This window comes from Hydra vulgaris, chromosome 10 (genome assembly GCF_038396675.1).
Source record: "Hydra vulgaris chromosome 10, alternate assembly HydraT2T_AEP".
NCBI lineage: Eukaryota > Metazoa > Cnidaria > Hydrozoa > Anthoathecata > Hydridae > Hydra > Hydra vulgaris.
In genome coordinates, this window is record NC_088929.1 from 22597959 (window position 1) to 22619741 (window position 21783).

General features: G+C 29.4%; 1 protein-coding gene across 2 annotated transcripts in view; it reads right to left on the minus strand.

The window, feature by feature from the left end:
- Window positions 1-1720: 1720 nt before the first annotated feature.
- LOC100197050 (2-(3-amino-3-carboxypropyl)histidine synthase subunit 1) overlaps window positions 1721-21783 on the minus strand; it is a 43343-nt gene continuing 23280 nt past the window's right edge. Inside the window, exons 10-12 of one of the 2 annotated variants that reach the window (XM_065807531.1) lie at window positions 10109-10209; window positions 2113-2191; window positions 1721-2025 (exon numbers count right to left, since the gene is read on the minus strand). In XM_065807531.1, coding sequence (XP_065663603.1) covers window positions 1858-2025; window positions 2113-2191; window positions 10109-10209 — 348 coding nt within the window. In that variant the 3' untranslated portion in view covers window positions 1721-1857. The remainder of the gene's footprint in view (window positions 2026-2112; window positions 2192-10108; window positions 10210-21783) is intronic. The other variant, XM_065807533.1, reaches the window with a different exon arrangement.

Sequence of the window (21783 nt, forward strand, 5' to 3'; positions counted from 1 at the left end):
TGTCTGGAGTGTGGAAACATTATGGAAAAGATCATATTACGTTAGCATTTAACCAGTGAACAATACCTTCTAGAACCGAGTTTATGTTTTTACATAGGGAATTATACACTTTGTTGATATGCAATAGATTTGTGTTATCAGCAAATAGAGTTATCTATGCCATTAAAATAAATTAAGAGCAAAAGAGGGCCCAAAACAGAACCTTGAGGAACACCGCACACAACAGATTAATAGAGTTATAACTATTAATACTTACAAATTGTTTCTGATCTGTAAGATAAGATCGAAACCTTACAACACCGCGAATACATAGTGTTCTAATTTAGAAATCAAAAGCTTATGATCAACGGTATCAAAAGTTTTTTATATATCTATAAAAATACCACAAATAAAATGACCATTGTCGAGAGCTTTTCTGATTTTTTCAGTTATACTTATCAATGCATGGCAGGTAGAATGTTTTGAACAAAAACCAAATTGAAATTTATTTAAACAGTTAAAAGAGTTAAGAAAAGAGTACACTCTAGAATGCATTAGTTTTTCACGAAGCTTACTAATGTTAGATATAAGAGAAATAGGTCTGTAGTTAGTACATAAAAGTTTAGAGCCGTTTTTAAATATTGGAATAACTCAAGATAATTTTAAAACATATGGAAAAGTTCCATTTATGAATGACATATTAAATAGTTTAGAAAGAATATTTGAAAATCATAGTTAAAATCGATAAGAATGTTTGTGGAAATGCTCCTTGGGCCTATTGACTTTCTCGGCTTTAAATAGATTTTTAAAAAGACCGCGTATTTGAATCGATTTTAAGATTCCCTTAGGTTTAAATCGAGGCTTGAAGTTCTTAATACTAATTTTTTTAAGTTGGGCGAAGCGATTCAAAATCAAGGTTGCTTCAGAAATAAACGTTTAGAAACAAGAGTTAACACCACTATAAAATTATCCCAATTAGTTTTTAATAAATCTGATTTGAAATTTAATTTATTGAAGTTTTAAAAATTTCTGCGATATAGATATTAAAATATCTGCGACAAATTGTGATTGCAGTGGTATAAATAACTTATTAAAATTAGGACAAATACAAAATTGAGGTGAGTGATCAGAAACTGAAGTTGTCAAATTCCCTGAAACAATTTCATTAGTTATTACATTAGAAAAAATTATTGAAAAAGTATTGGTTGGATACGTGACGTTATTTCAAACAACACATGCTTCCCAGTAAGTTTAACGAATTCTTCGCAGATTGTCGACGAGAAAAAGTTGACATGTAAAATGTCAAGAGAATGTCAATGCTGAGAATTCAGAGAAAAATAATTAAAATGTGTTTTACAAAACTATAAACCTTAAAATAACTTTTTCTGAAGTTAACATTTACAGCAGCAAGTACATGGTACTAAACTATATTTAAATCGCTTTGTTCACTTGAAAGCAAACTATACACAATACAAACGTTATAAAAAGTAAGTATAAAGTAAGTATGCAAATCTCTGTTTACTTCAGATGAGTAAATGTGAATTATTATTTAAACCCAGGTTTTATGGTGGCCTCCACATCCACATGGCACGTTGGCACCAGGATAAATCCGGCCTTGTTTACCTAGATCCTGATTTTTGGTGTGATTACTTCTTGATAGTTCGAACAGTTGTTAAAAATTAATCCAGTCAAATTTTAAGAGAATAACCCACTTCAGTTAAAAAATTAAAAACTACAATCGTTTTAATATAAAAAGTATTATTGCTTATTATAGCTTATTTAATTTTAGCATTCAATTTTTGTTCAAATTCGATTCATATTATTTATAATTCTATAATATGGTATGAGTTATAACAAAAATTCTGAAAAATTCGAATTTCATTTAATATCATGTTCAATTTCAATTTTTATATTTTGTCTTTTCTTCACCAATTTTCCTGAAAAATGATCTTTATTATTATTAGTCCACGGACCAAGACTATCGTTTGCATAATAATCCATCGGATAGATGGACTGCCACGAACACTGCTCCAACGCAACAGCGAGCTGCAAAACAATTTCATATGATTATTAATATAAATTAAAAAGTATGCAAGTATAAGGATTAAAAAAAAGAAAACAAAAAAAAACAACCTCGTAAGGAGAAAGTAATGGTTTTTTGAAAGCTAACCCCCAGTCAATTGATAAACGAGGACAAGCAATTTGAACCCATCTAAACAAATTTTTTAATATCACGAGACAATAACAGACATAACATAAATTATTATAATGCGTGCGTGCGTGCGTGTGTCTATATATATATATGTATATATATATATATATATATATATATATATATATACATATATATATATATATATATATATATATATATATATATATATATATATATATATATATATATATATATATATATATATATACATATATATATATACATATACATACATATATATATATATATATATATATATATATATATATATATATATATATATATATATATATATATATATATATACATATACAGTATTGGACGAAACATTTGCAACCAACATCGAACAATGCTAAAAAGTGTTCCTAATTTTACATGTCTTAAAAACGAAACGAACTATACTACCACATCAAACAGTTCAGGAGTCTGGAGTCATAGCTTGCCATGACATGAGCAATCAGCTGACAGGTGACAGCACACAGGCAGAATTTCGTTGAAAAGTGCCATTTTTCAGCGGACAAAACAAGTGCAACTTTTTTGGTTTCTTTCATTTTCTTAGGTCTGGTCCGGGTCAATGTCACGGAAGTTTTTTAATAATTAAAGGAAGTATCCAGAAGTTTCCAGAAGCATCTAGAAGCTTCCAGAAGTTTCCAGAAGAAGCATCTGGAAGCATCCAGAAATATCCAGAAACATCTAGAAATATCCAGAAACATTCAGAAGCATCCAGAAGCGTCGAAAAGAAGCATCTAGAATCTTCCAGAACAGGTTCACACAGGTTCATTTTACTATATAAAAGACATGTAAATCGACATGTAATTCAGTCAGTATATGAAAGTCAATCAGTCAGTATTATCAAGACAGTTTATCGAAGTAAGTTTTATCATAGTGTTTTATCGAAGAACATCAATACAAGAAGTAAAATACAACAAGTGTTTCATTACATCAATACAGTCCACATCCAACCAAGATGTTGTGTTCCACAGAGCATAATTGTATCATCTCAAGGTAAATGTAATACGGTAAGCCTTGAGAAGCGTGACTATTTATTTTTATTACTTTTATGATTTCAAGTGCAAAAATGGTTCTCTACAGTCTTGGATTGGACTAAGAAAAAAAATTATTGGCGATTACGTAAGTGGAACGTCACAAAAAAGTATTTGTGATAAATATCGCGAGAAAAAATGGACCGTATCAAGACTATGTTCCAAATATCGTTCTACGGGGAAGTTGGCAGCAGATAACAAAGGTGGAAGACCGCGTTCCACCACTTCTAGAGAGGATTCTATGATCATCAGATCCGTCAAGAAGGATCCCTGGATATCATCAGTCGAGATACAAAAGCAATTAGAGCTGCCTGTATTGGACCGAACAATCAGACGACGTGCTGTTGAAACCGGATTGTTTTCTAGACGCCCTGCAAAGAAACCGCTGATTGCACTAAAAAACCAGAAGAAAAGACTCCTGTTTGCTACATCTCATATTGACTGGAATGTGCAGAAATGGCGAACTGTCCTGTTCAGTGATGATTCGAAGTTCAACATCATTGCGAGCGATGGCATTTGCCGTGTACGTCGACCGGCCGGAAAACGCCTCCATTTACGTTACTGCCATAAGACCGTGAAGCATGGTGGAGGCAATGTAATGGTCTGGGGGTGTTTTTCTGCTAACGGTCTAGGTCCAATACATCGAAACGATGGAATAATGGACCGTTTCATGTATAAAAATATCCTGAAAGATGTTATGTTACCTCATTCTGAATGGAATATGCCAATAAAATGGGTTTTTCAGCAAGACAACAATCCGAAACACACTGCAAAAGTAGTCAAGCAGTGGTTTCAAGACAGCCACCTATCGGTGATGGATTGGCCGCCTCAATCTCCGGATCTCAACCCTATCGAGAACCTGTGGGAGATCGTCAACCGCAGAATTAATCGTGAAGGTGTTCGTAATAAGGATCAACTGTTTGAACAAATCCAAAAGGCCTGGGCAGCGATTCCACAAAATTTCATTGATCACCTGATTGAATCTATGCCTCGAAGATGCAAGGCTGTGATCGACAACGAAGGATTCGCCACGAAATATTGATAGCGAAATACAGCTTGGTCAACATTTTGTCGAGTTGCACTTGTTTTGTCCAGAAGGAAATCAACTTTTTTTAATTAATTTGATTAATTTATTAATTTTCGTGTACAAATAATGAACTTTGTGATGAATAAAACTTGAAGAACTTTGTCTCTAAACAGTTACATAGTTATTTCTCTAAATTGAAAAAATGCAGCACTTTTATATAAAGAAACTAAATTAGCATTATTTGGTTGCACTCGTTTTGTCCGATACTGTATATATATATTTATATATATATTATAATATACACGATTTTTAATAATCATAGCGCATATATATTTTCCTGACTACAATATATTTCCGTAAAGTGATCAGGTCTGTGAATCATGAAAAGACGAAAAAAATTAAAATAATAAATTTTGCCGTATTATAAAATAAAAATGTTTGCAGCGAAAAAACCCAGATCAAAGATTTAAAAAAAAAACAACCTAAAAATCACGATTGCTTGTTCAAACTTGAATAAGATTTTAAATAAATAGGCTTTTTAGGTGAAATGAACATCATAGTTTAATAATATTCTGTTCAATATAATGTTCAACATAACAATCAATAGAATGTTCTGATCGTTTAATGGCAATTTTTCTTAATTATAAGCTCTTTCTTGGTTGGAATTCTAATATTTTTTGTGAAAATTAATAGAAATGTTGTGTTTTGACAATTATATTAAATTAATATGTGCAAGAACCGATTAGAGTTAGGATATATAGTAGATTAGGGCACTTTTTTAAAGATTTTTAACTCAAACTTTTTTTAAAGTTTAAAATTCCGCTCAACAGCGTTAAAAGTTAACGCTGTTGAGCGGAATTGATCTAAAGACTCAAAAATGGTGTTCTTTAGATTCACAAGAAAAACATATCAACAAATTAAATCCTATTGAATCCTATTTTAATAAAAATAGTTTTTTCAAATAATATTTATTATTTAAAAATAAAGCTATAGGTTTTTTTTATATATAATAAACTCAATGCCGAAATAACACTTCTTTTTTGTTTCTGTCAAAAAACTTAGTAACTATAACTTTATTGAAAGAAGGAAAATAATCCTTTTGCGTCCAAATTTTGTTGCATTGTTACATAGTTTGTGGTTTATTCTTGCACAAACCACACCCATGTCTTGGCGCTTCTCCGGACAACATTTTTCAATGCCAGTGTTGCCTAAATGCTTGTGTAGAATATAAATGCCCCTTCAGTATTCGTGACGAAGAAATAAATATTTTATGGAAAAAATTGATTTCTTAGAGATGTTTGACAACAAAGTTGTGTTAAAAAAAAAATCACAAATACTGCAACCAAATAATTGGCCAAACGGCAAACTGGTTATAACTTAACATAATTTGTAGTCTATGCAAAGAAAGATGTTCTAGTTAACGAAATCACGTTTGATGAAGATCATTGGTAAAGAGTGCTTCCAAGTTTAATTCTGTTTTTTAAAACTTAAGTGCAACGTTACCTGCTTGGATTTACACATTTATATACATGTCCATTGTGTGACAAGTCATGCTTAAATGAAAATGAATTTGATACTGAAAAAGATTAATTACTGACTTTTTAGAAAAAGTTTAGTAATTAATACTTACTATACTTAGTTTGAATAGTTTGTATAAAAAAAATCAAAAATCAAAATTATCGTATGCAACACACCCATAAAAAATGAAACAAAGTAGTTTACCAAAAAAAAACAAAAAAAAAAACAAAAAAAAAAACTATATAAATATATATAAATAAAAATTGATTTTAATAAAAAGGCAGCGTATAACAATTTTTTAAATATATTTTAGATATAATAATATCTTAAATATATTATATTGTGCGTGTGTTAGTATATATATATACATGTATGCATACATAAATAAATATATATTTATGTTTGCATAAACATATACTTGTGTAAAAATTTTTACTTAACAAGAAAAGATGTTTTTGTTTTTAATTATTCAAAACAACTTATGCTTTGTTTTCATCAATGCAAAGTGGGGGCATAAAGTTTGTTAATATGGCACATACTGTAATAATATTATCACATAAGGGCAACAATGTGACTGGCATTTCATTATCTGAAAGTTTTTCATACACCCTATGGCTTGCTCTACTTAAATTCTAACATTTGCAATTTTTGATGTTTTTCGTACATCATTATATATGGGCGAATAGTTATGTTACACGGGTAAAATACTAGAAGATCTTTAATTTTGAAACCTCTATCTGCAATAACTTTATCACCAGGATGTAAGTATTTCAAAAATCCGCAATCTTTAACTATGAAAACATCACTAGCTCTGCCACCATAACAACTGGATAAATATTTTACAGTATAACGATGTTTATAATTTGACCAACAAGCTGCAGCTATCTCCAAACTAGACGGTGTTTCAATAAAGAGCTCAGAACAATCAATTATTACAGAGCATTTCGGATAGTACTTTCTGAACATGGTTGGTAAATTTCTTTTTATAATATTTCTGTTTGGAAAATATATAACCATTTTAACTCAAGAGAAAATAGGTTTATTCATGTTATAAATACTGAACTGACTACAGAAGTAGAGACCATAAAACGATGAGCAAGATCTTCAGTTAAAAGAGCTAAGCATAAACACATCATTACAAGAAGAATTTCTTGCTGCAACGTTAGAGATTTTAATAATATTATTCCTAAATCTCTTGGTGATCTTTAGTTGTATTTTTTTTACCCTTCCAGTAGGCATTACATTTCCTTTCCTCTGCAAATAAGAAAACAACATTTCAAAGATATTTGAATTTGCTAGGCCAGTAAAAAACTGAACATCAGAATCTCTAGTTAAATTGGCAAAAATTTGGCATTTTATAATTATATTTTATTTATCTATAATAAAAATTTCATAATATAAAACATCAAATCATAAATCTAAGCGCTAGATAATAAAAAAAATAGGAAGTAGGTCTTGAGTTTTGATTTAGAAAAACAAACTTTGTTGTTTGTTTGCCCTTATTACCCAAGATGCATTTTGCAACCACAAAAAAGGTCTATTGATTTTCTACAGAACATGCAAACAGAAAATGCTGCTGTTGTAAGCTATGAAGTGAGTCTTTTTTTAGCCTAAAATTGTAAACCATTCAGTGTTGGGGAAATTATATGGAAATTTCTTGAAATCGTCTATCCTATGCAAGGCAGAACAACAGGAGAAAACATTTTGCTGGTCATTAAGAAAGTTTAAAAAAAGTTGAATTTGACTTAAAACAGATTAGTTTTAATTACAACAGATGGTAGCAACTTAATGATTAGAAATATTATTGATATTGTTTTCAGATTGGAAAACAACTTTTCATTAATTAAGCTGCATTGCATTATTCATCAGCAAAACTTAACAGCAAGGCTATGGATGTGGAAAATATCATTAAGTCAAGCGCTTTATGAAGTAGGCAATTTGAGGCATTTCTCGATGTAAATGACTCTGAATATGGTGGTCTGCTTTATTTTACTGAAGTGAGTTTTAAAGAGGTAATATACTAAAAATACCTTTTGATTTGAGACAAAGGATAATAGCTTTTTTCAAATGTATAAACAAAGATTATCCACCAGAGCTAGAAGAAAATAAGTTCAATGAAAACTTTGCATTTCTGGCAGACCTGACCCTAATATACTTAACAAAAAACTCCAAGAAAAAGATCAGTTAATTGGAAAAATGTACAAGCTTATTGTAGTTTTTCAGTTAAATTAACTTTGTTGGAGTAGCAGTTAAGGACTGAAAATTTCATCAATTTTCTAACCTTGGGTGAGCTGAATTCTGGAAACACAGGAGAATTTGTTGCCTGTATTGCAGAATTGAAAACAAGATTTTTAAAAAGGTTTGTAGATATCAAAAAACATGCTGAGAAAATGAAACTGTTCACAGCACCATTCTCTGTTAAAATAAAAACTGTACCATAAAAATTCCGAATCGAGTTAATGTTCAATGCAGTGATGTTTTGAAAGAGACATAATCAACAAAATTTGATGGTATTTTACAAAAATCTTGATCAAAATAAGTACAAAAACTTTATAATGCAAAAACAATGTTTGTCTTGTTTGGTAACACATACTTGAGTAAAGTATGTTTTTCTCAGATGAATTTTGCAATATCTAAAACAAGATCTGTACTGACAGATACTAACTTGCAGAATACTTTAAGAATCGCAGCCAGTCAGTTGCCAATTAAAATTAAAAACATAGTGAAAAAAAGACAGATTTGTGATTACCAATAAACTATTATTTGTACTGTATTTAATAGCTAGCTAGTATGTGTCCAGGCCAATGTATCCAGCCCAATGGCACCGTGTACGCCGTGGAATTCCTAAAGGGTTTAAAATTCCTAAAATTCAATGACCTTTTTTGAATAAAATATTTTAAAAAACCTCCAACCTCCAGTTAAAGCTAACTTTGGCCTTCATCAAAAAGTTGTGTACACACACACACACACACACACACACACACACACACACACACACACACACATATATTTAAACAATTTTAAAATGTATTCTACAAAATAGAGTGCTCAATGTTCTAAAAAGAACAGAGCAATTATAAAGTAGTAGAAAATCACTTAACAAATTTTTTTTTCATTAAACACTGTTTAATCAATAAAGACTTATCAAAAATGCATTTCTGATGAGTCTTCAGCTCATTTTGCATTTCTACAGCCTTAAACTATGATTATTTTGTAAAAACGCCTAAAGAAAAACTTAAGTTTGGTTTTGATAAATGTGGAAATGAGATCGTTGAAATGAGATTGAGTCTTACAGAAGCTACCAAAGGGTGCGCCACAATCAACTTTGTCACCAAATCAACTCTATCAACATGTTAGCAATTCTTTCATTGAATTCTTAACTCAAACAAGATCGGATGATACACCTTCAGTCTAAAAAGTTAGACGTAAGTTGAATGTACCAGGCAGTAAGAGTATATCCACAGCCAAAGTTGAACAGGATGTAAGAGGTGCTGCTACTAGTAAAAAAACAGGACAAACCGGAAAACAAAAGCAAAACTGAACAAAAATGCAAAGAAGTACTACTAACACATGCTAAAAACAAAGGAAAAAAAGACAACTTCCAGCAGAATCAGACATAAAATCAGACAGAATCGAGTCTAGCAACAGTGATGAGGTTCAAAGTGAAAAAATGTAATTTGTTAAGAAGAGTTTTTTAATTTTGCTAGTAGTCAACTCATGACAGGTTTAGTTCTTACCTAACAAATGCTATACTGTGCCTTTACTATAGATGTTAACATCTATAGTTTTATAACATTTGATCTCAGTTGTTAAAAATTTGTAAAAAAAAGACATTACTAATTTATATTTTTTAAAAAATAATTGTACAATCCTTAATTAGATGTTATTTTTGTTTAAAATATTGCTTACATACAGGTGTGTGACTAGTCTTTTTTAAAACTCTAATGGTGTTCTCATTTAACCCCTGTAGGGGGGCTAATTATGTTTTCCACGCTAAAGCAATGAGTGTACTCTTATAGCCCCATATTTGGGGCTAAATGAGTTTATTCTCTGTTTACATTATTTCAAAGAAAAAAAAAAAAAATTATAATAGAAAAATATGCAAATTTTACAAATGAGATTAAAATTCTACTCCAGCTATGATACAACTATGGTACTGTCTCCAACACAGTACCATAGTTACTAAGGTACTGTATCCAACACAGTAGGGTGAGCTATTATGAAACTCATTATGAAATTAAATTTTGAGGTAAATATACTAAAACAACTTTTTATACTTTATCATTTTTTAGGCAAAAGTTAATAAAAAAAAAATTAAAAACTTACGAATCAATTCCTTCAAACAAATCTAGTTTTGCTGGAAATATTTCAGATAGTAAAATAATTATGTAATCTTTTCCACATGCTTCGATTTTTTCTTCAATATTCTTCATGCAAATAAAAGATACTTTAAGTAATATTTAAAATTATAAACCATTTATTTCTTTCATTCTTTGTTAATTTAATCTTTAAATTATGTTAGTGTATTCTACAAATAGAGTGCTCAATGTTTTTAAAGAACAAACCAATAATAAATTAGCAGAAACTTTTTTTTGAAATTAGATTATATATCATATATTTAATATATTAGATCTATATTTAGAAATTAAAACAGAAATTAGATAAGTGTTTTTACTAATTTATATATATATATATATATATATATATATATATATATATATATATATATATATATATATATATATATATATATATGTATATATATATATATATATATATATACACATATATATACATAAATATATATATACATAAATATATATATATATATATATACATATACATAAATATATATATACATAAATATATATATATATACACAGGGTTCCCGCAGAAAAAATCGAAATTCTAGGACTTTCTAGGACCGTTTTCCTACTTTTCCAGGATTTTCACAAAAAAAATTCCAGGATATTCCCCTCCAAAAAAATTCCAGGACTTTCCAGGATTTAGCTTTAAAAAATTCGGAAAATTAATGTTTTCCTTTGAAATAAACCATTTAAAAAGATATAGAATAAAAACTTTATTACCACTACACTACAATTTTCATAAATAAATCTATCTTTCTAATAAAACACAAAACCTAAAGCATAAAATAGTGTAGCACAGTGGTAGCACCCTTGCCTTAGAAACTTTGTTTGCTATCATTGGCCATTTGGATTGGATTTACAGATATAGCAGAGCGTACAATGGAAAATTTTATTGGGGACTTGTCAAAAAGATGTGCCAACAAAACTGCTAAAAACTCCCCAGCTTCATTTTTAAATGCAACTACTCTGTAATCGGTAGAAGTTGGATTGGCTTGGTCAAGTTTTAAATGAGATCCAATATCAATGTCTGCTGGAGGCTTTCGAACATTCCTATAGTTTATATCAAGTTGAAGCAGCTGATAAAGTGCATCAACTTGATATAAACGATAGGAATGTCTTCGATAATATCACCAAGAATAGTACTCATAAATGGTACCTTAAGTTTATCTGTTTGAAAATCTTTTAAAAAGGCATTTAATTTCCCCGATACCATTTCAAAGAATTTCAATTTTACTGGTAAAATTGGATCATGTATCATAGCTTTTAGTCTCTGCCAACATGTATTATTGACAACAGGTAATTTGCTTTTTTTTAGACTACTAGCGTATGTTACAAATTTTTTGTAACATCAAGAAGAGATTCAGCTTTTCGTGCACAGTTTTCATTTTTGCACCACCTGTGTCCACAAAATTGAAGTGGATATTCCAGTGTTTCAGCAATATTTTCATAAGTTTCTCGCTGTGTGGGCAAATCGTGTAAGAATTGCCACTTCGATTTCAAAGCATCGTTTATTTTCTAGCCACCTTTGCACCAGCTTTTCAAGCTTCCGTGAATGGTGTGAAGACCACATATTCCTATATCAATAAGAGGATATAGTTCTTCCTCTTGCCTTTGCTCACTGAAATTTTTGAGAAATAACAAGTTGACATTGGGACCATCGAAAGACACTTGTAAAATCTTTTCTTTGTCAATTTCGGATACACCACTGAGAAACGTATTTAAAACATCCTCAACAGTGAAGCGTCCCATAAACTCTGAATTAAGATATCGAGTATTAACGATGTCAGATTTTTCATTCCAAAACCTGAAAAAGATCTTTTGACCCTTTTGAAATACTTGATTAAGTGATTCGTCAAACCAAATAGAGTAATATGGAGCAGTTGAAAGTGTCAATAATAGCTCACTTTGAAAATATGGAGCAATTCCATATGTAGCCATATACCCTGCCTTTGTTCGACCACATTGAAATGTCTTTGCAATATTGCTATCAGTGAACATTTTTCTGAACAATTCTCCAGAAATTGATGAGGTATTCATTGAATGCCTCGAGTAAACAGTATTTAAAACCCAGCGTATCTCAGCTTTAAGTGTCAATGATCCTATAAACAAATGATCAATTGTTTTTGATTTGCTTGATTGCGATATAGCTTCAAAACAAGTTTCTAGAATAGAAGGTGAGGAAGTTAAAGGTGATAAATATGATTTGATGGTTTGCTCAAAAGGTTTTCTTTGTATATGCCTTTTGCTTCTCATATGCGATGTTAATGCAGCCTCTCCTATGTTAGAAACATTGATTTTACTAAAGCAATAGATACACTTCAAGGCTGTAGACAACTTTTTTTGATGTTTGAGCTAAGCATCTTCGAAACATGAAGAAAACTCCATATTTAAGTATGTTCATATAGATGAGGAATGAGGATGCTATGCAAAAAATTGCGGTGATTGAAGACTGGAAACAACAAAACCACCAAAATGTTCTCCCCCCCAGCCCCACATAGGAGGGCAATGAGTCAAATTTGTTATTTTTTTTAAATCTTAAACCTTACTTATATTTATTGACAAATTTCAAATTTGATTCAATAACCTTTTGTTGATCGGCTCTTATGACCTTATAAAGTTTGTATTACTGTAAACTTTAAAGGTCATAAAAACCGAACAACAAGAAATAATTGAATCAAATTTGAAAGTTTAACATTGAAAAAAAATAACAAATTTGACTCATTGCCCTCCTATTAGAGGCGGGAGGCTGGGGGGAGGAGGAGAAGGGGGCTAACGTTTTGGGGTTTTTGTTGTTCCCAGACTCCAATCACTGCAATTTTTTGCATAGCATCCACATTCATTATATATGAACATACTTAAATATGGAGTTTTCTTTATGTTTCAAAGTTGCTGAGCTCAAACATCAAAAAAAGTTGTCTACGGCCTTGCACTTAGCCATTGTTTTGTTTATCTTCCGAACCCAGGGTTTGAATTGATCATCATATAACCATTTTTCTTGAAATACACACTCATTCTTAGGCATTTTTTAAATCTATTACACTAAAAGAAAAAACATTTTGAAAAAATCTAAACATAATTTTAAAAACTGACTGCAATTTTAAACTACACTATAAACGTTTAACTAATTTAAAAATAAAAAATATGAAAAATTCTCAATCAATCATATAATTCTTGTCATGTCAAGCAATTTTACAGATATATTAAGTAGAAACAACCAACTGTGTATACTTTACATTTTGAAATATTTATTTTAATCAAAATATGTTTACATTGGTGAGAAGGAAAATATATTTGATTATAATGTTATTTATAAATCAGAACTAATAAATTTAACCTCTTAAAATTTAGTTTAACTATGGAACCCATGTTACTTAAAAGTTTGATTAAAATTTTTGAAATTTATATGTATATATATATATATATATATATATATATATATATATATATATATATAAATATATATAAATATATATATATATTATATTTTATGCTTCGCGTAGTTTGAAAAATGTACATATTTGAAACAATTCTTCTTAGTAAGATGAACAAATGAAATAAATAAATCATAGAGTTACTGTAGAAATTAAATTAACTAGATAAAAATTAACTAAAAAGGTTAAAAATACTTTATGAAGAGGAAATGGAACTGTTTCTCAATACCGCTGATGATGTTTAGTGAGTGGGCTTTTAGTTAGTATTTAAAACAGAAAAATTTTAGCATAATCTTTACTTATATATAGTTATTTTATCATGTTTCATTAAAAGTATTTTATATAAAGTATTATATAATGTGCCGTGAATTTATCTTATAAGTTATTACATTGCAAAGAGAACCAACCTTTTATTAAAGTTTAATCGTGAATTTTTTTGATAATAAATCTTAAATGATCTTAAAGGGCAATGTCATAGGTTGGCAGTACAAATTGAAAATGAGTATTCTGAAGATCCTAGAAGTCGATATAGAAAACTCTGTACCACATAACAGCTGCGATGTGTTATCAAAGATGTTAAGAGCTGCCTATGAAATGGCTCTAAAACCAAGCATGCCACATAGCCATTTCAAGACGCTGATAAAATGTCAAAGAATTAATAGTGTACTTCTTTTAGAAGGAAAATGCAACAAAAAGCAGGTTATTGATTTTTTTATAGCATTTACAATCATTTTTTTTCTAAATAATTTTAAATTTTTTTACAACATTTTATTTAACTTTCTTGTCGGTTTGTTTATTTTCTATTTTTTTGGTGTCCGTGCAAAACAAACACAAGGTCAGCATAAATAATAAAAGTAATCGTTTAAAAAAGTAACTAAATCATATACAACCTAAAATATCCATTAAAGTCAATGACTGAAAATGTTGGGCAGCTAAGTATAACTCGTTCCTATTGGTACCCAATATTTTCAGTCATTAACTTTAATGGGTATTTCAAGTTGAGTACGTACACAAAGTCCTTGGGTCCAGTAAAATCGTTTTTTTTTTTACTTTTTAGTCCATTTTCAAAATGTTGTTTTTAAAAATTTTTTTAAATATATTTTTTATTCAAATTTCTTTTTTTAGCACGTGAATACCTCGCATTGAATGCGAGGGGACCCCTGCTTACTTTGTAGTATCTTTACTTGATATAAACAATTTGGGTGGTATGAGTGCTAATGCCATTAAAAATGCTATTGACAGCATTTTTAATGAATCAGGTAATATTCCTTTAACTGAGGCAGCTTACAAATCCAAACTTGTCAGCGCGACCGATGGAGCAAGCATCAATTTTGGAATTTATAATTGAGTGTTAACACAATTAAAAAACGATAGAATGTGACTGATTAAAGTTCGCTGCGTAAACCATCGTTTAGAATTAGCTATAAAAGGTGCTGTAAAAGACCTACCGCTTTTATATTTCTATTTTTAATTTATTTTGCAATTCCGGCAAATTTAAAAGCGCGGTTAAAAAAGCCGCTGAGGCTTTAAACATTACATACTACACCTTGCCTAAAATATTGGGAACGCGCTTTATAAGTCAAAGGAGACGCGGCTTTACAAGACTTATTTGTGGGTTTCGAAAACGCTCTTGCAGATCGCGACACCAAAGCAGATATGAGAGCTAAGATTTCTGGGATATCCAAATGGTTGCATGAATACAGACTATTATGCATAGTTTGCAGTTATTTGGATATTTTAGAAAAATTATCTCCGTTATCATTAGTTTTCGAAAAGAAATTGTTAATAATAAATGAATGAAAACCGGCAGTGGATGTAACTAAGGCTAGCTTAGACAAATTAAGCAATGAAGGTATTGATGATATTATTGATTCATATTTACTAAAGTTTAGAATCAATGAAAAAGATAATACAACTAATCTTGTTTCTTCATATTTCAAAAAAGTCCACGAATTGAAAAAATCGAATCCAGAGTTCGTTGAGATTAAGCTCGGCAGCATGGCTAATCTTAACTTGGAATGTCTTAGTTCTGCCATTAAATTAAGAAAATCAGCAATCAACATCATTCTGCCATTGATAAACGATAGATTTAGTTTGCTGTTAAATCCCATATTCGAATCAATGGATTGGTTAGATCTAAAATTATGGACAGCAGACAGCATGTATGGTGATGCCAGCATCTCTTTATTACTAAAGGAACTCTTTTACCTTCTAGAGGCTGCAGGAATAGATTTTAAAATGGTTCTTCCGGAATGGAAAGTTGCAAAACTAGTAATAAATACTCAGTACACCATTGCACTCACACCACTAGAAGTGTGGCAGAAGTTTTTTCTTTATCATAGAATCAAGTTTCCAAACTTTTGTCTTCTAGTTGAACTTATGATGTGTATTTCTGGCTCTAATTCCGCTGTCGAATGCATTTTCAATATTTTGATTGAAATACTGACTGATCAGCGTTTAAAGATTAACCACTCAACAATAGAAGACTCTATAATCATAGCAGGAAATGACCAGAATTTTACTTACCAAGAACGAGAAGATATTTTGAGTCACGCTGTGGATATCTACTTAAGTAAGCGAAGAGTTTATTGTCTTGATTCAGCTAATGCTAGCAATGTCACTAATTATAGTAGCGAAGAAAGCTGCTACAGTAACGATTTTAGTTCTACATCTGAATCAGATAAATAAACATTTTATTTTAAATTTTTTACTTATAAGTAACTTTATGTATGTAATTATGTTTGTGTTTTGTTGTGTATGCTTTGTTTCATTCATGTATGTTTGTGTTCTGTCTCGACTTCTGGCGTGGCGCTGATCCACTCGTAAGTCACTTTGAGTATGTAATTATGTTTGTGTTGTGAAACAATATTGTCTAATGTTGGATATAGCTTCTTAACTTGTTGTTTTGTTGAGCTCTCTCCTTATGGGATGCGCCATTGCTGTTTGCCCACTACTTTGTAGTTTGTGCACAAAACAGTTTTCTAGTTTTATTGCTTAGATTTAGTCCCATAAAATCATTACATTACTGAAGAGTCATAGAGGACGAAACAATATTGTTTGTTACTCTCGAGTCCTTATACAAGCGGGATGGGAATAAAAGGGTGGGTGGGAATTTTAGTCTGAAAGTTTCAATATTTACCAGTTACTAGAATGTTTTTTAATTCGTAAGGCCGATTTTCACATGAATTTTTTTTAGTTTTGATATATAATTTTTTTGTTGATAACAAGTAAAGATTAATAAATGTGTGTGTGTGTGGCTTAATGAGCTTAGGGGGATGGGAAAATTTTCTAAAAATTAATTTATAAACATCCGCCCCACCCACTTCTATTAAGTATTCGAGAGTACATATATATATATGCGTGTCCTGTTGTGACCTTTGGCGTGGTGCTTGTTCATCCGCGATTCACTTTGTATGCGTGTTTGTGTTTAGTAAACAGAAACTTCTTATATGTTTATTTCATAATTAGTTTTATTAACTTTGATGATTATTAATAATTTCATTGAAAATGCAATTATTATTGAAAGTCTTTGTTTAAAAAATAAATCTTAAAAACTGCTTTAAAAGATTACATCAGTATAAAAACAGATTCACAAAATTACATTTACATAAAAAATACATGATTTTAAAATAAAAATAAGAATATACTAATAAAATCTATAATTTATAATAAACTTTCAAAATTTTGATAATTTAAAAAATATATATTATAAAACATTTATTTTTGTAAATAAATAATAATAGTTTAAAAGATTTACGACTTTGCAGATGTGGCTCCGAGAATGAGCCATATTATTAAAATAATAGTTCGTTTGATAATATATTCTTAAAACAACTTATGCTAGAATTTTCAAAACTTTACAAATCTTGAACAATTCAATTTAAAAAATATTTTGACAGAATATTCTAGAACTTTTTATTGCTTAGTCAGCGTATTTTTAAACCAATAGAATTAGTTTGTTTGTAAATTTGGCGGGTTTTTAGTATTTGCTTTTTATTCTTCCGCACCGAGATATTTTAAGAACACTCAAGTTTAATTATGTTTCCATGTATGTCCGTAAAACAAAAATTTTTTGTTTTATGGACATATATAAAGTTAAATGTTCTCAAAACGACCACAAAATCTGGCCAGCCTTTTGCAATTAAATATTATTTCTGTGGTCAGTATTCAAGAGCGATCGCTCCTGCATCTCAACCAAGCCTATATATATATATAAATACACATATATATATATATATATATATATATATATATATATATATATATATATATATATATATATTAGGGCAAGTCCATTTTTTCCATTAAATATTGGTATAGATGAGGAAAATTCTGTGAATAAAACTCAGAACAATGATGTTATTATTTTTAATTAAAAATGTAAACTGATTAGGGAAAGGTATTTTAGGTATTATTTTCTATCAAAAAAAAACAACAACAAACTCTGAACTAATTATGTTTATAGAGCGCTGTGCGGAACAAGTAATTAACTTTTTCCTACAGTCATTCTGGGTAACATTCAATTTGCGGATAACATTGAATTAAAGCTGCAAATGTTATCAATATTTTCTTTCTTTGGTAATTTTTTTCCAGTTCTTCAAACAACAAGAATAATAGGATAAATTACTTTTTTTTACAGAAGTTTTACCATAGTTAAATAATTTTTGTATTATATTCTGAATATCAGGTAAGATTTTTTGTATTTTATTGAATTATTTGTCGAATTTTAGCTTAAACTCAAAATAACATGAACTTACATGTTTTTTGCTACAAAATTTCCACTTAGTTAAAATAAAACCAAATCAGGGTAATTTTGAATATTCAATTTTACCCAAAAATGTTTTTCTTGTTTATATATACAATATTATAATTATTGTTATTTTTATAATTTCAGGAAATATGAAAAACTAATTTTTATCAATAATAGCAATTTTGAGAACTCATCCTAAGAAAAATAAGTTTAAGAAAATATTGTACTAAATCCAATTACTTAAATTCTACTCTTCAAGAGGCAATTGACAAAAATTAAATTGGAAAAAATGTTGATTTTAAGGCTTCTAAATTTTTTGAAGCACACAAAACAAAAATATTTTAAAAATTAAAGAATAAACACTGTAAATCAGTGGGGCACCATATTGTCTTTAGTATTGATTAAGAATACTGTTTAAAAAATCACTCACTTTACGTAAGTATAAAAAGAATACCAATTGGTGTTAATGAATTAAAAAGTTTTGTTAAAATCTATCAAGATAATAGCAGAAAAAAAAAGACAATAGTTTAAAGACAGCTAATCAGGTTGAAAATAAAGTTAGCTTTATCTTGAAAGATATTTTGTTGAAAGAAAAAATGACTATATTAATTCAAGGAAACAGTGTGCAGGATTGTCATATAAAATTATTTTTCAATTATTCAAAACCTAGAGAATGATTTAAATGGAGTAATTCCAAATAATATGTACAATGTGGATATATTGTGAAATATTAATGTTTTACTCAATATTGGATAATTTTTCAAGAAATATGTTGATGTTTATCAAGTTACTGGGGACAATGAGCAATTTATTGTTTTACATATGTCTAAAAATCATGCAGTCCTTTCATTGGAACAAGTAAACAATTACAATACACATGCTTTCAAAGATCATGGTTATGCTATAAAAGAGTTTATTGTGACTCAACCTAATGACTTGTGACAATGAACAAATCCAAGTAATCAACTGTTATTGTGATTAAATGTGATATTTCAATTTGAGCGAGACAATGATAATATTGAAAAAATTTATGTCTCAAAGCAGAGTACTTATGACATTTACTAACACCAAATACCAACAGCTTGTTGAAAATTCATTTTGTTTCATCGGGTATGAGGGAACTTATACTCTGGTCAAGTCAAAAAAATTTAAAATGCTGATTAATTGTTTGGAAACATTCCAAAACAACTAGCAAATTAAAAAAATTGATAAAAATCTAGAAAAAATGGATCATCAGAACACCCTTTATGCAAAAATATTTATTCGGTTTGTAAAATATTTTAAATAGAGTTAAAACTAATGCAAAACATACAAAGTTACACAGAGTGACTGTAAAAATATCATAAACAAACCATCATAATGGTAGCAACTTTTTTGAGAAAAAAATTCAATTTTAAATGAGCTACAAAAATGCAAGGTTGAGTAATAAACTGTGTTCAATAGATAAAAACAAAAAAAACAAAAAGTTTGTCCCGAAGATTAAACCAAAATCAATTATGAAGATTGTAAATGTTGGTATGACCTAGCACAAGTATGTAACTGAAGCATCTAAGCTAGTTTATGGTCTCAAAAAAAGACACAACTTTATTTTTACTAAAGACCAGAGTAAAAAAGAAAACCACATAGATATTAGCAAAACCAATTATTTTAACCCAAGCAAATGATAAATTGATAATTAAAAAATGCTTAAACTGATGTTTTGTTTTTATTTGATCAATGTTATAAACTCTGTAAAGTTTACACTTTTAACAGCCATTGGACTGAGAGTTGGTCCCTTTTAGCGCCTCTATCAGACCCATATTTTATGGGTGAAAATTAAAAACATTTAAGCTTTTATATTAATTCTTTACATTTTAGCCAACTTTTGCAACATGCATATTCAAGTGTGAAATATATATGTTTGCACAGTTGTTCCCAATTTTGTCAGTTTTTAATTGTTGAAGCCCAAATCAGTTTTACATTTTTTTATAAAAATGTAAAACTGATTTGAGCTTCAACATAATTAAAATGTAATTTTTTAACTATTTTTTATAAAAAAAATGTTTGGTTTTTCATATATAATCTTCCACACCCAACCAATTTTTATTTAAAAAAAATTTTGCTAAGGTGGAATTGCCCTTATATATATATACATATATATATATATATATATATATATATATATATATATATATATATATACACATATATATATGTATATATATATATATATATATAAATATATATATATATATATATATATATATATATATATATATATATATATATATATATATATATATATATATATATATGTATATATATGTATATATATACATACTCAATCCAAAATATACCTATACCATCTGAAAAAAAATTTATAAAAAGAATGAGATGGAAAGGATGTAGTAAATAACTTTTAATCTTACTCGAAACATTCCAACCATACTGCAAGTCTGATAATAAAATAAGAAGATAAAGTACCCCTTTAAGGGGTAAACGGATTCTATTTGTTGACCAGCCTCGCACCCTTTCCTCATCTATTAGGCTGGCGCAGATGTATTTATAATACATTGTTTCCAGTTCAGGATGTTGAATGCTGGATCTTCTTGACTCAATGCATGGGTTTGGCTCGTGTCTCTGTTTTTATGACTAGTCAACTCATTCTATTACTTCCTAATAAGGGTACAGCTCTAAAACTCAGTTTTATGGTTCTGAGGACGGCTGGTAGTCAGGTTACCTAAACTCTGTGGTAGCTCTCAGAGAGGCTGATTCCATCAACAGCTGAAAAAAATCAGAGTACTAACAGTGTCATGTTGCGCATGGATGTACTTTTGTGTCCCTGTTTGTACTATGGTGTGCATTGCCAAGACCACATTTGGGGCCCTTTGTTACGGCTCAGGGTTTATTAATAGTATTGAGGCAATGGCTTGGGCTATTAAACAATGTACTAAGTACTATCTTTGCTTTGAGTCAAGTTCTTTAACAAATTTAAAAATGAATAAAGTACCAAAAACTATAAAACATAAAAAACCATCATCATCACCAAGTTCTCATTCACTAATATTCGTGGTCTTTGAAGTAACTTTTCTTCTGCTGAGTCTTATCTCTTGCAAAGTTCACCAGACCTATTTGTTCTTTGTGAGACTAATTTGAGTTTGGCTGTCTCATCTTGTGATCTTAGTGTTGATGGCTATCTTCCTTTAATTCGTAAAGACTCCAATAGTCACATGTTTGACCTGGGCATTTACATTCGTAGAAATTCACCCATTTGTCGGGAAACTAGGTTTGAATCCACAGACTATTATTTATATACTTTTATGTACTACTACCTTTAGCATCACTTCACTTGATTGGCTTTCTCTTTGTTCTATATCACTCTCCTTCATCTCAAGACTAAGAGATATTGCTGTTGTCGGTGACTTTAATGCTCATCACACTGAATGGCTTGGCTATAGTGTCAGTGACTCGCAA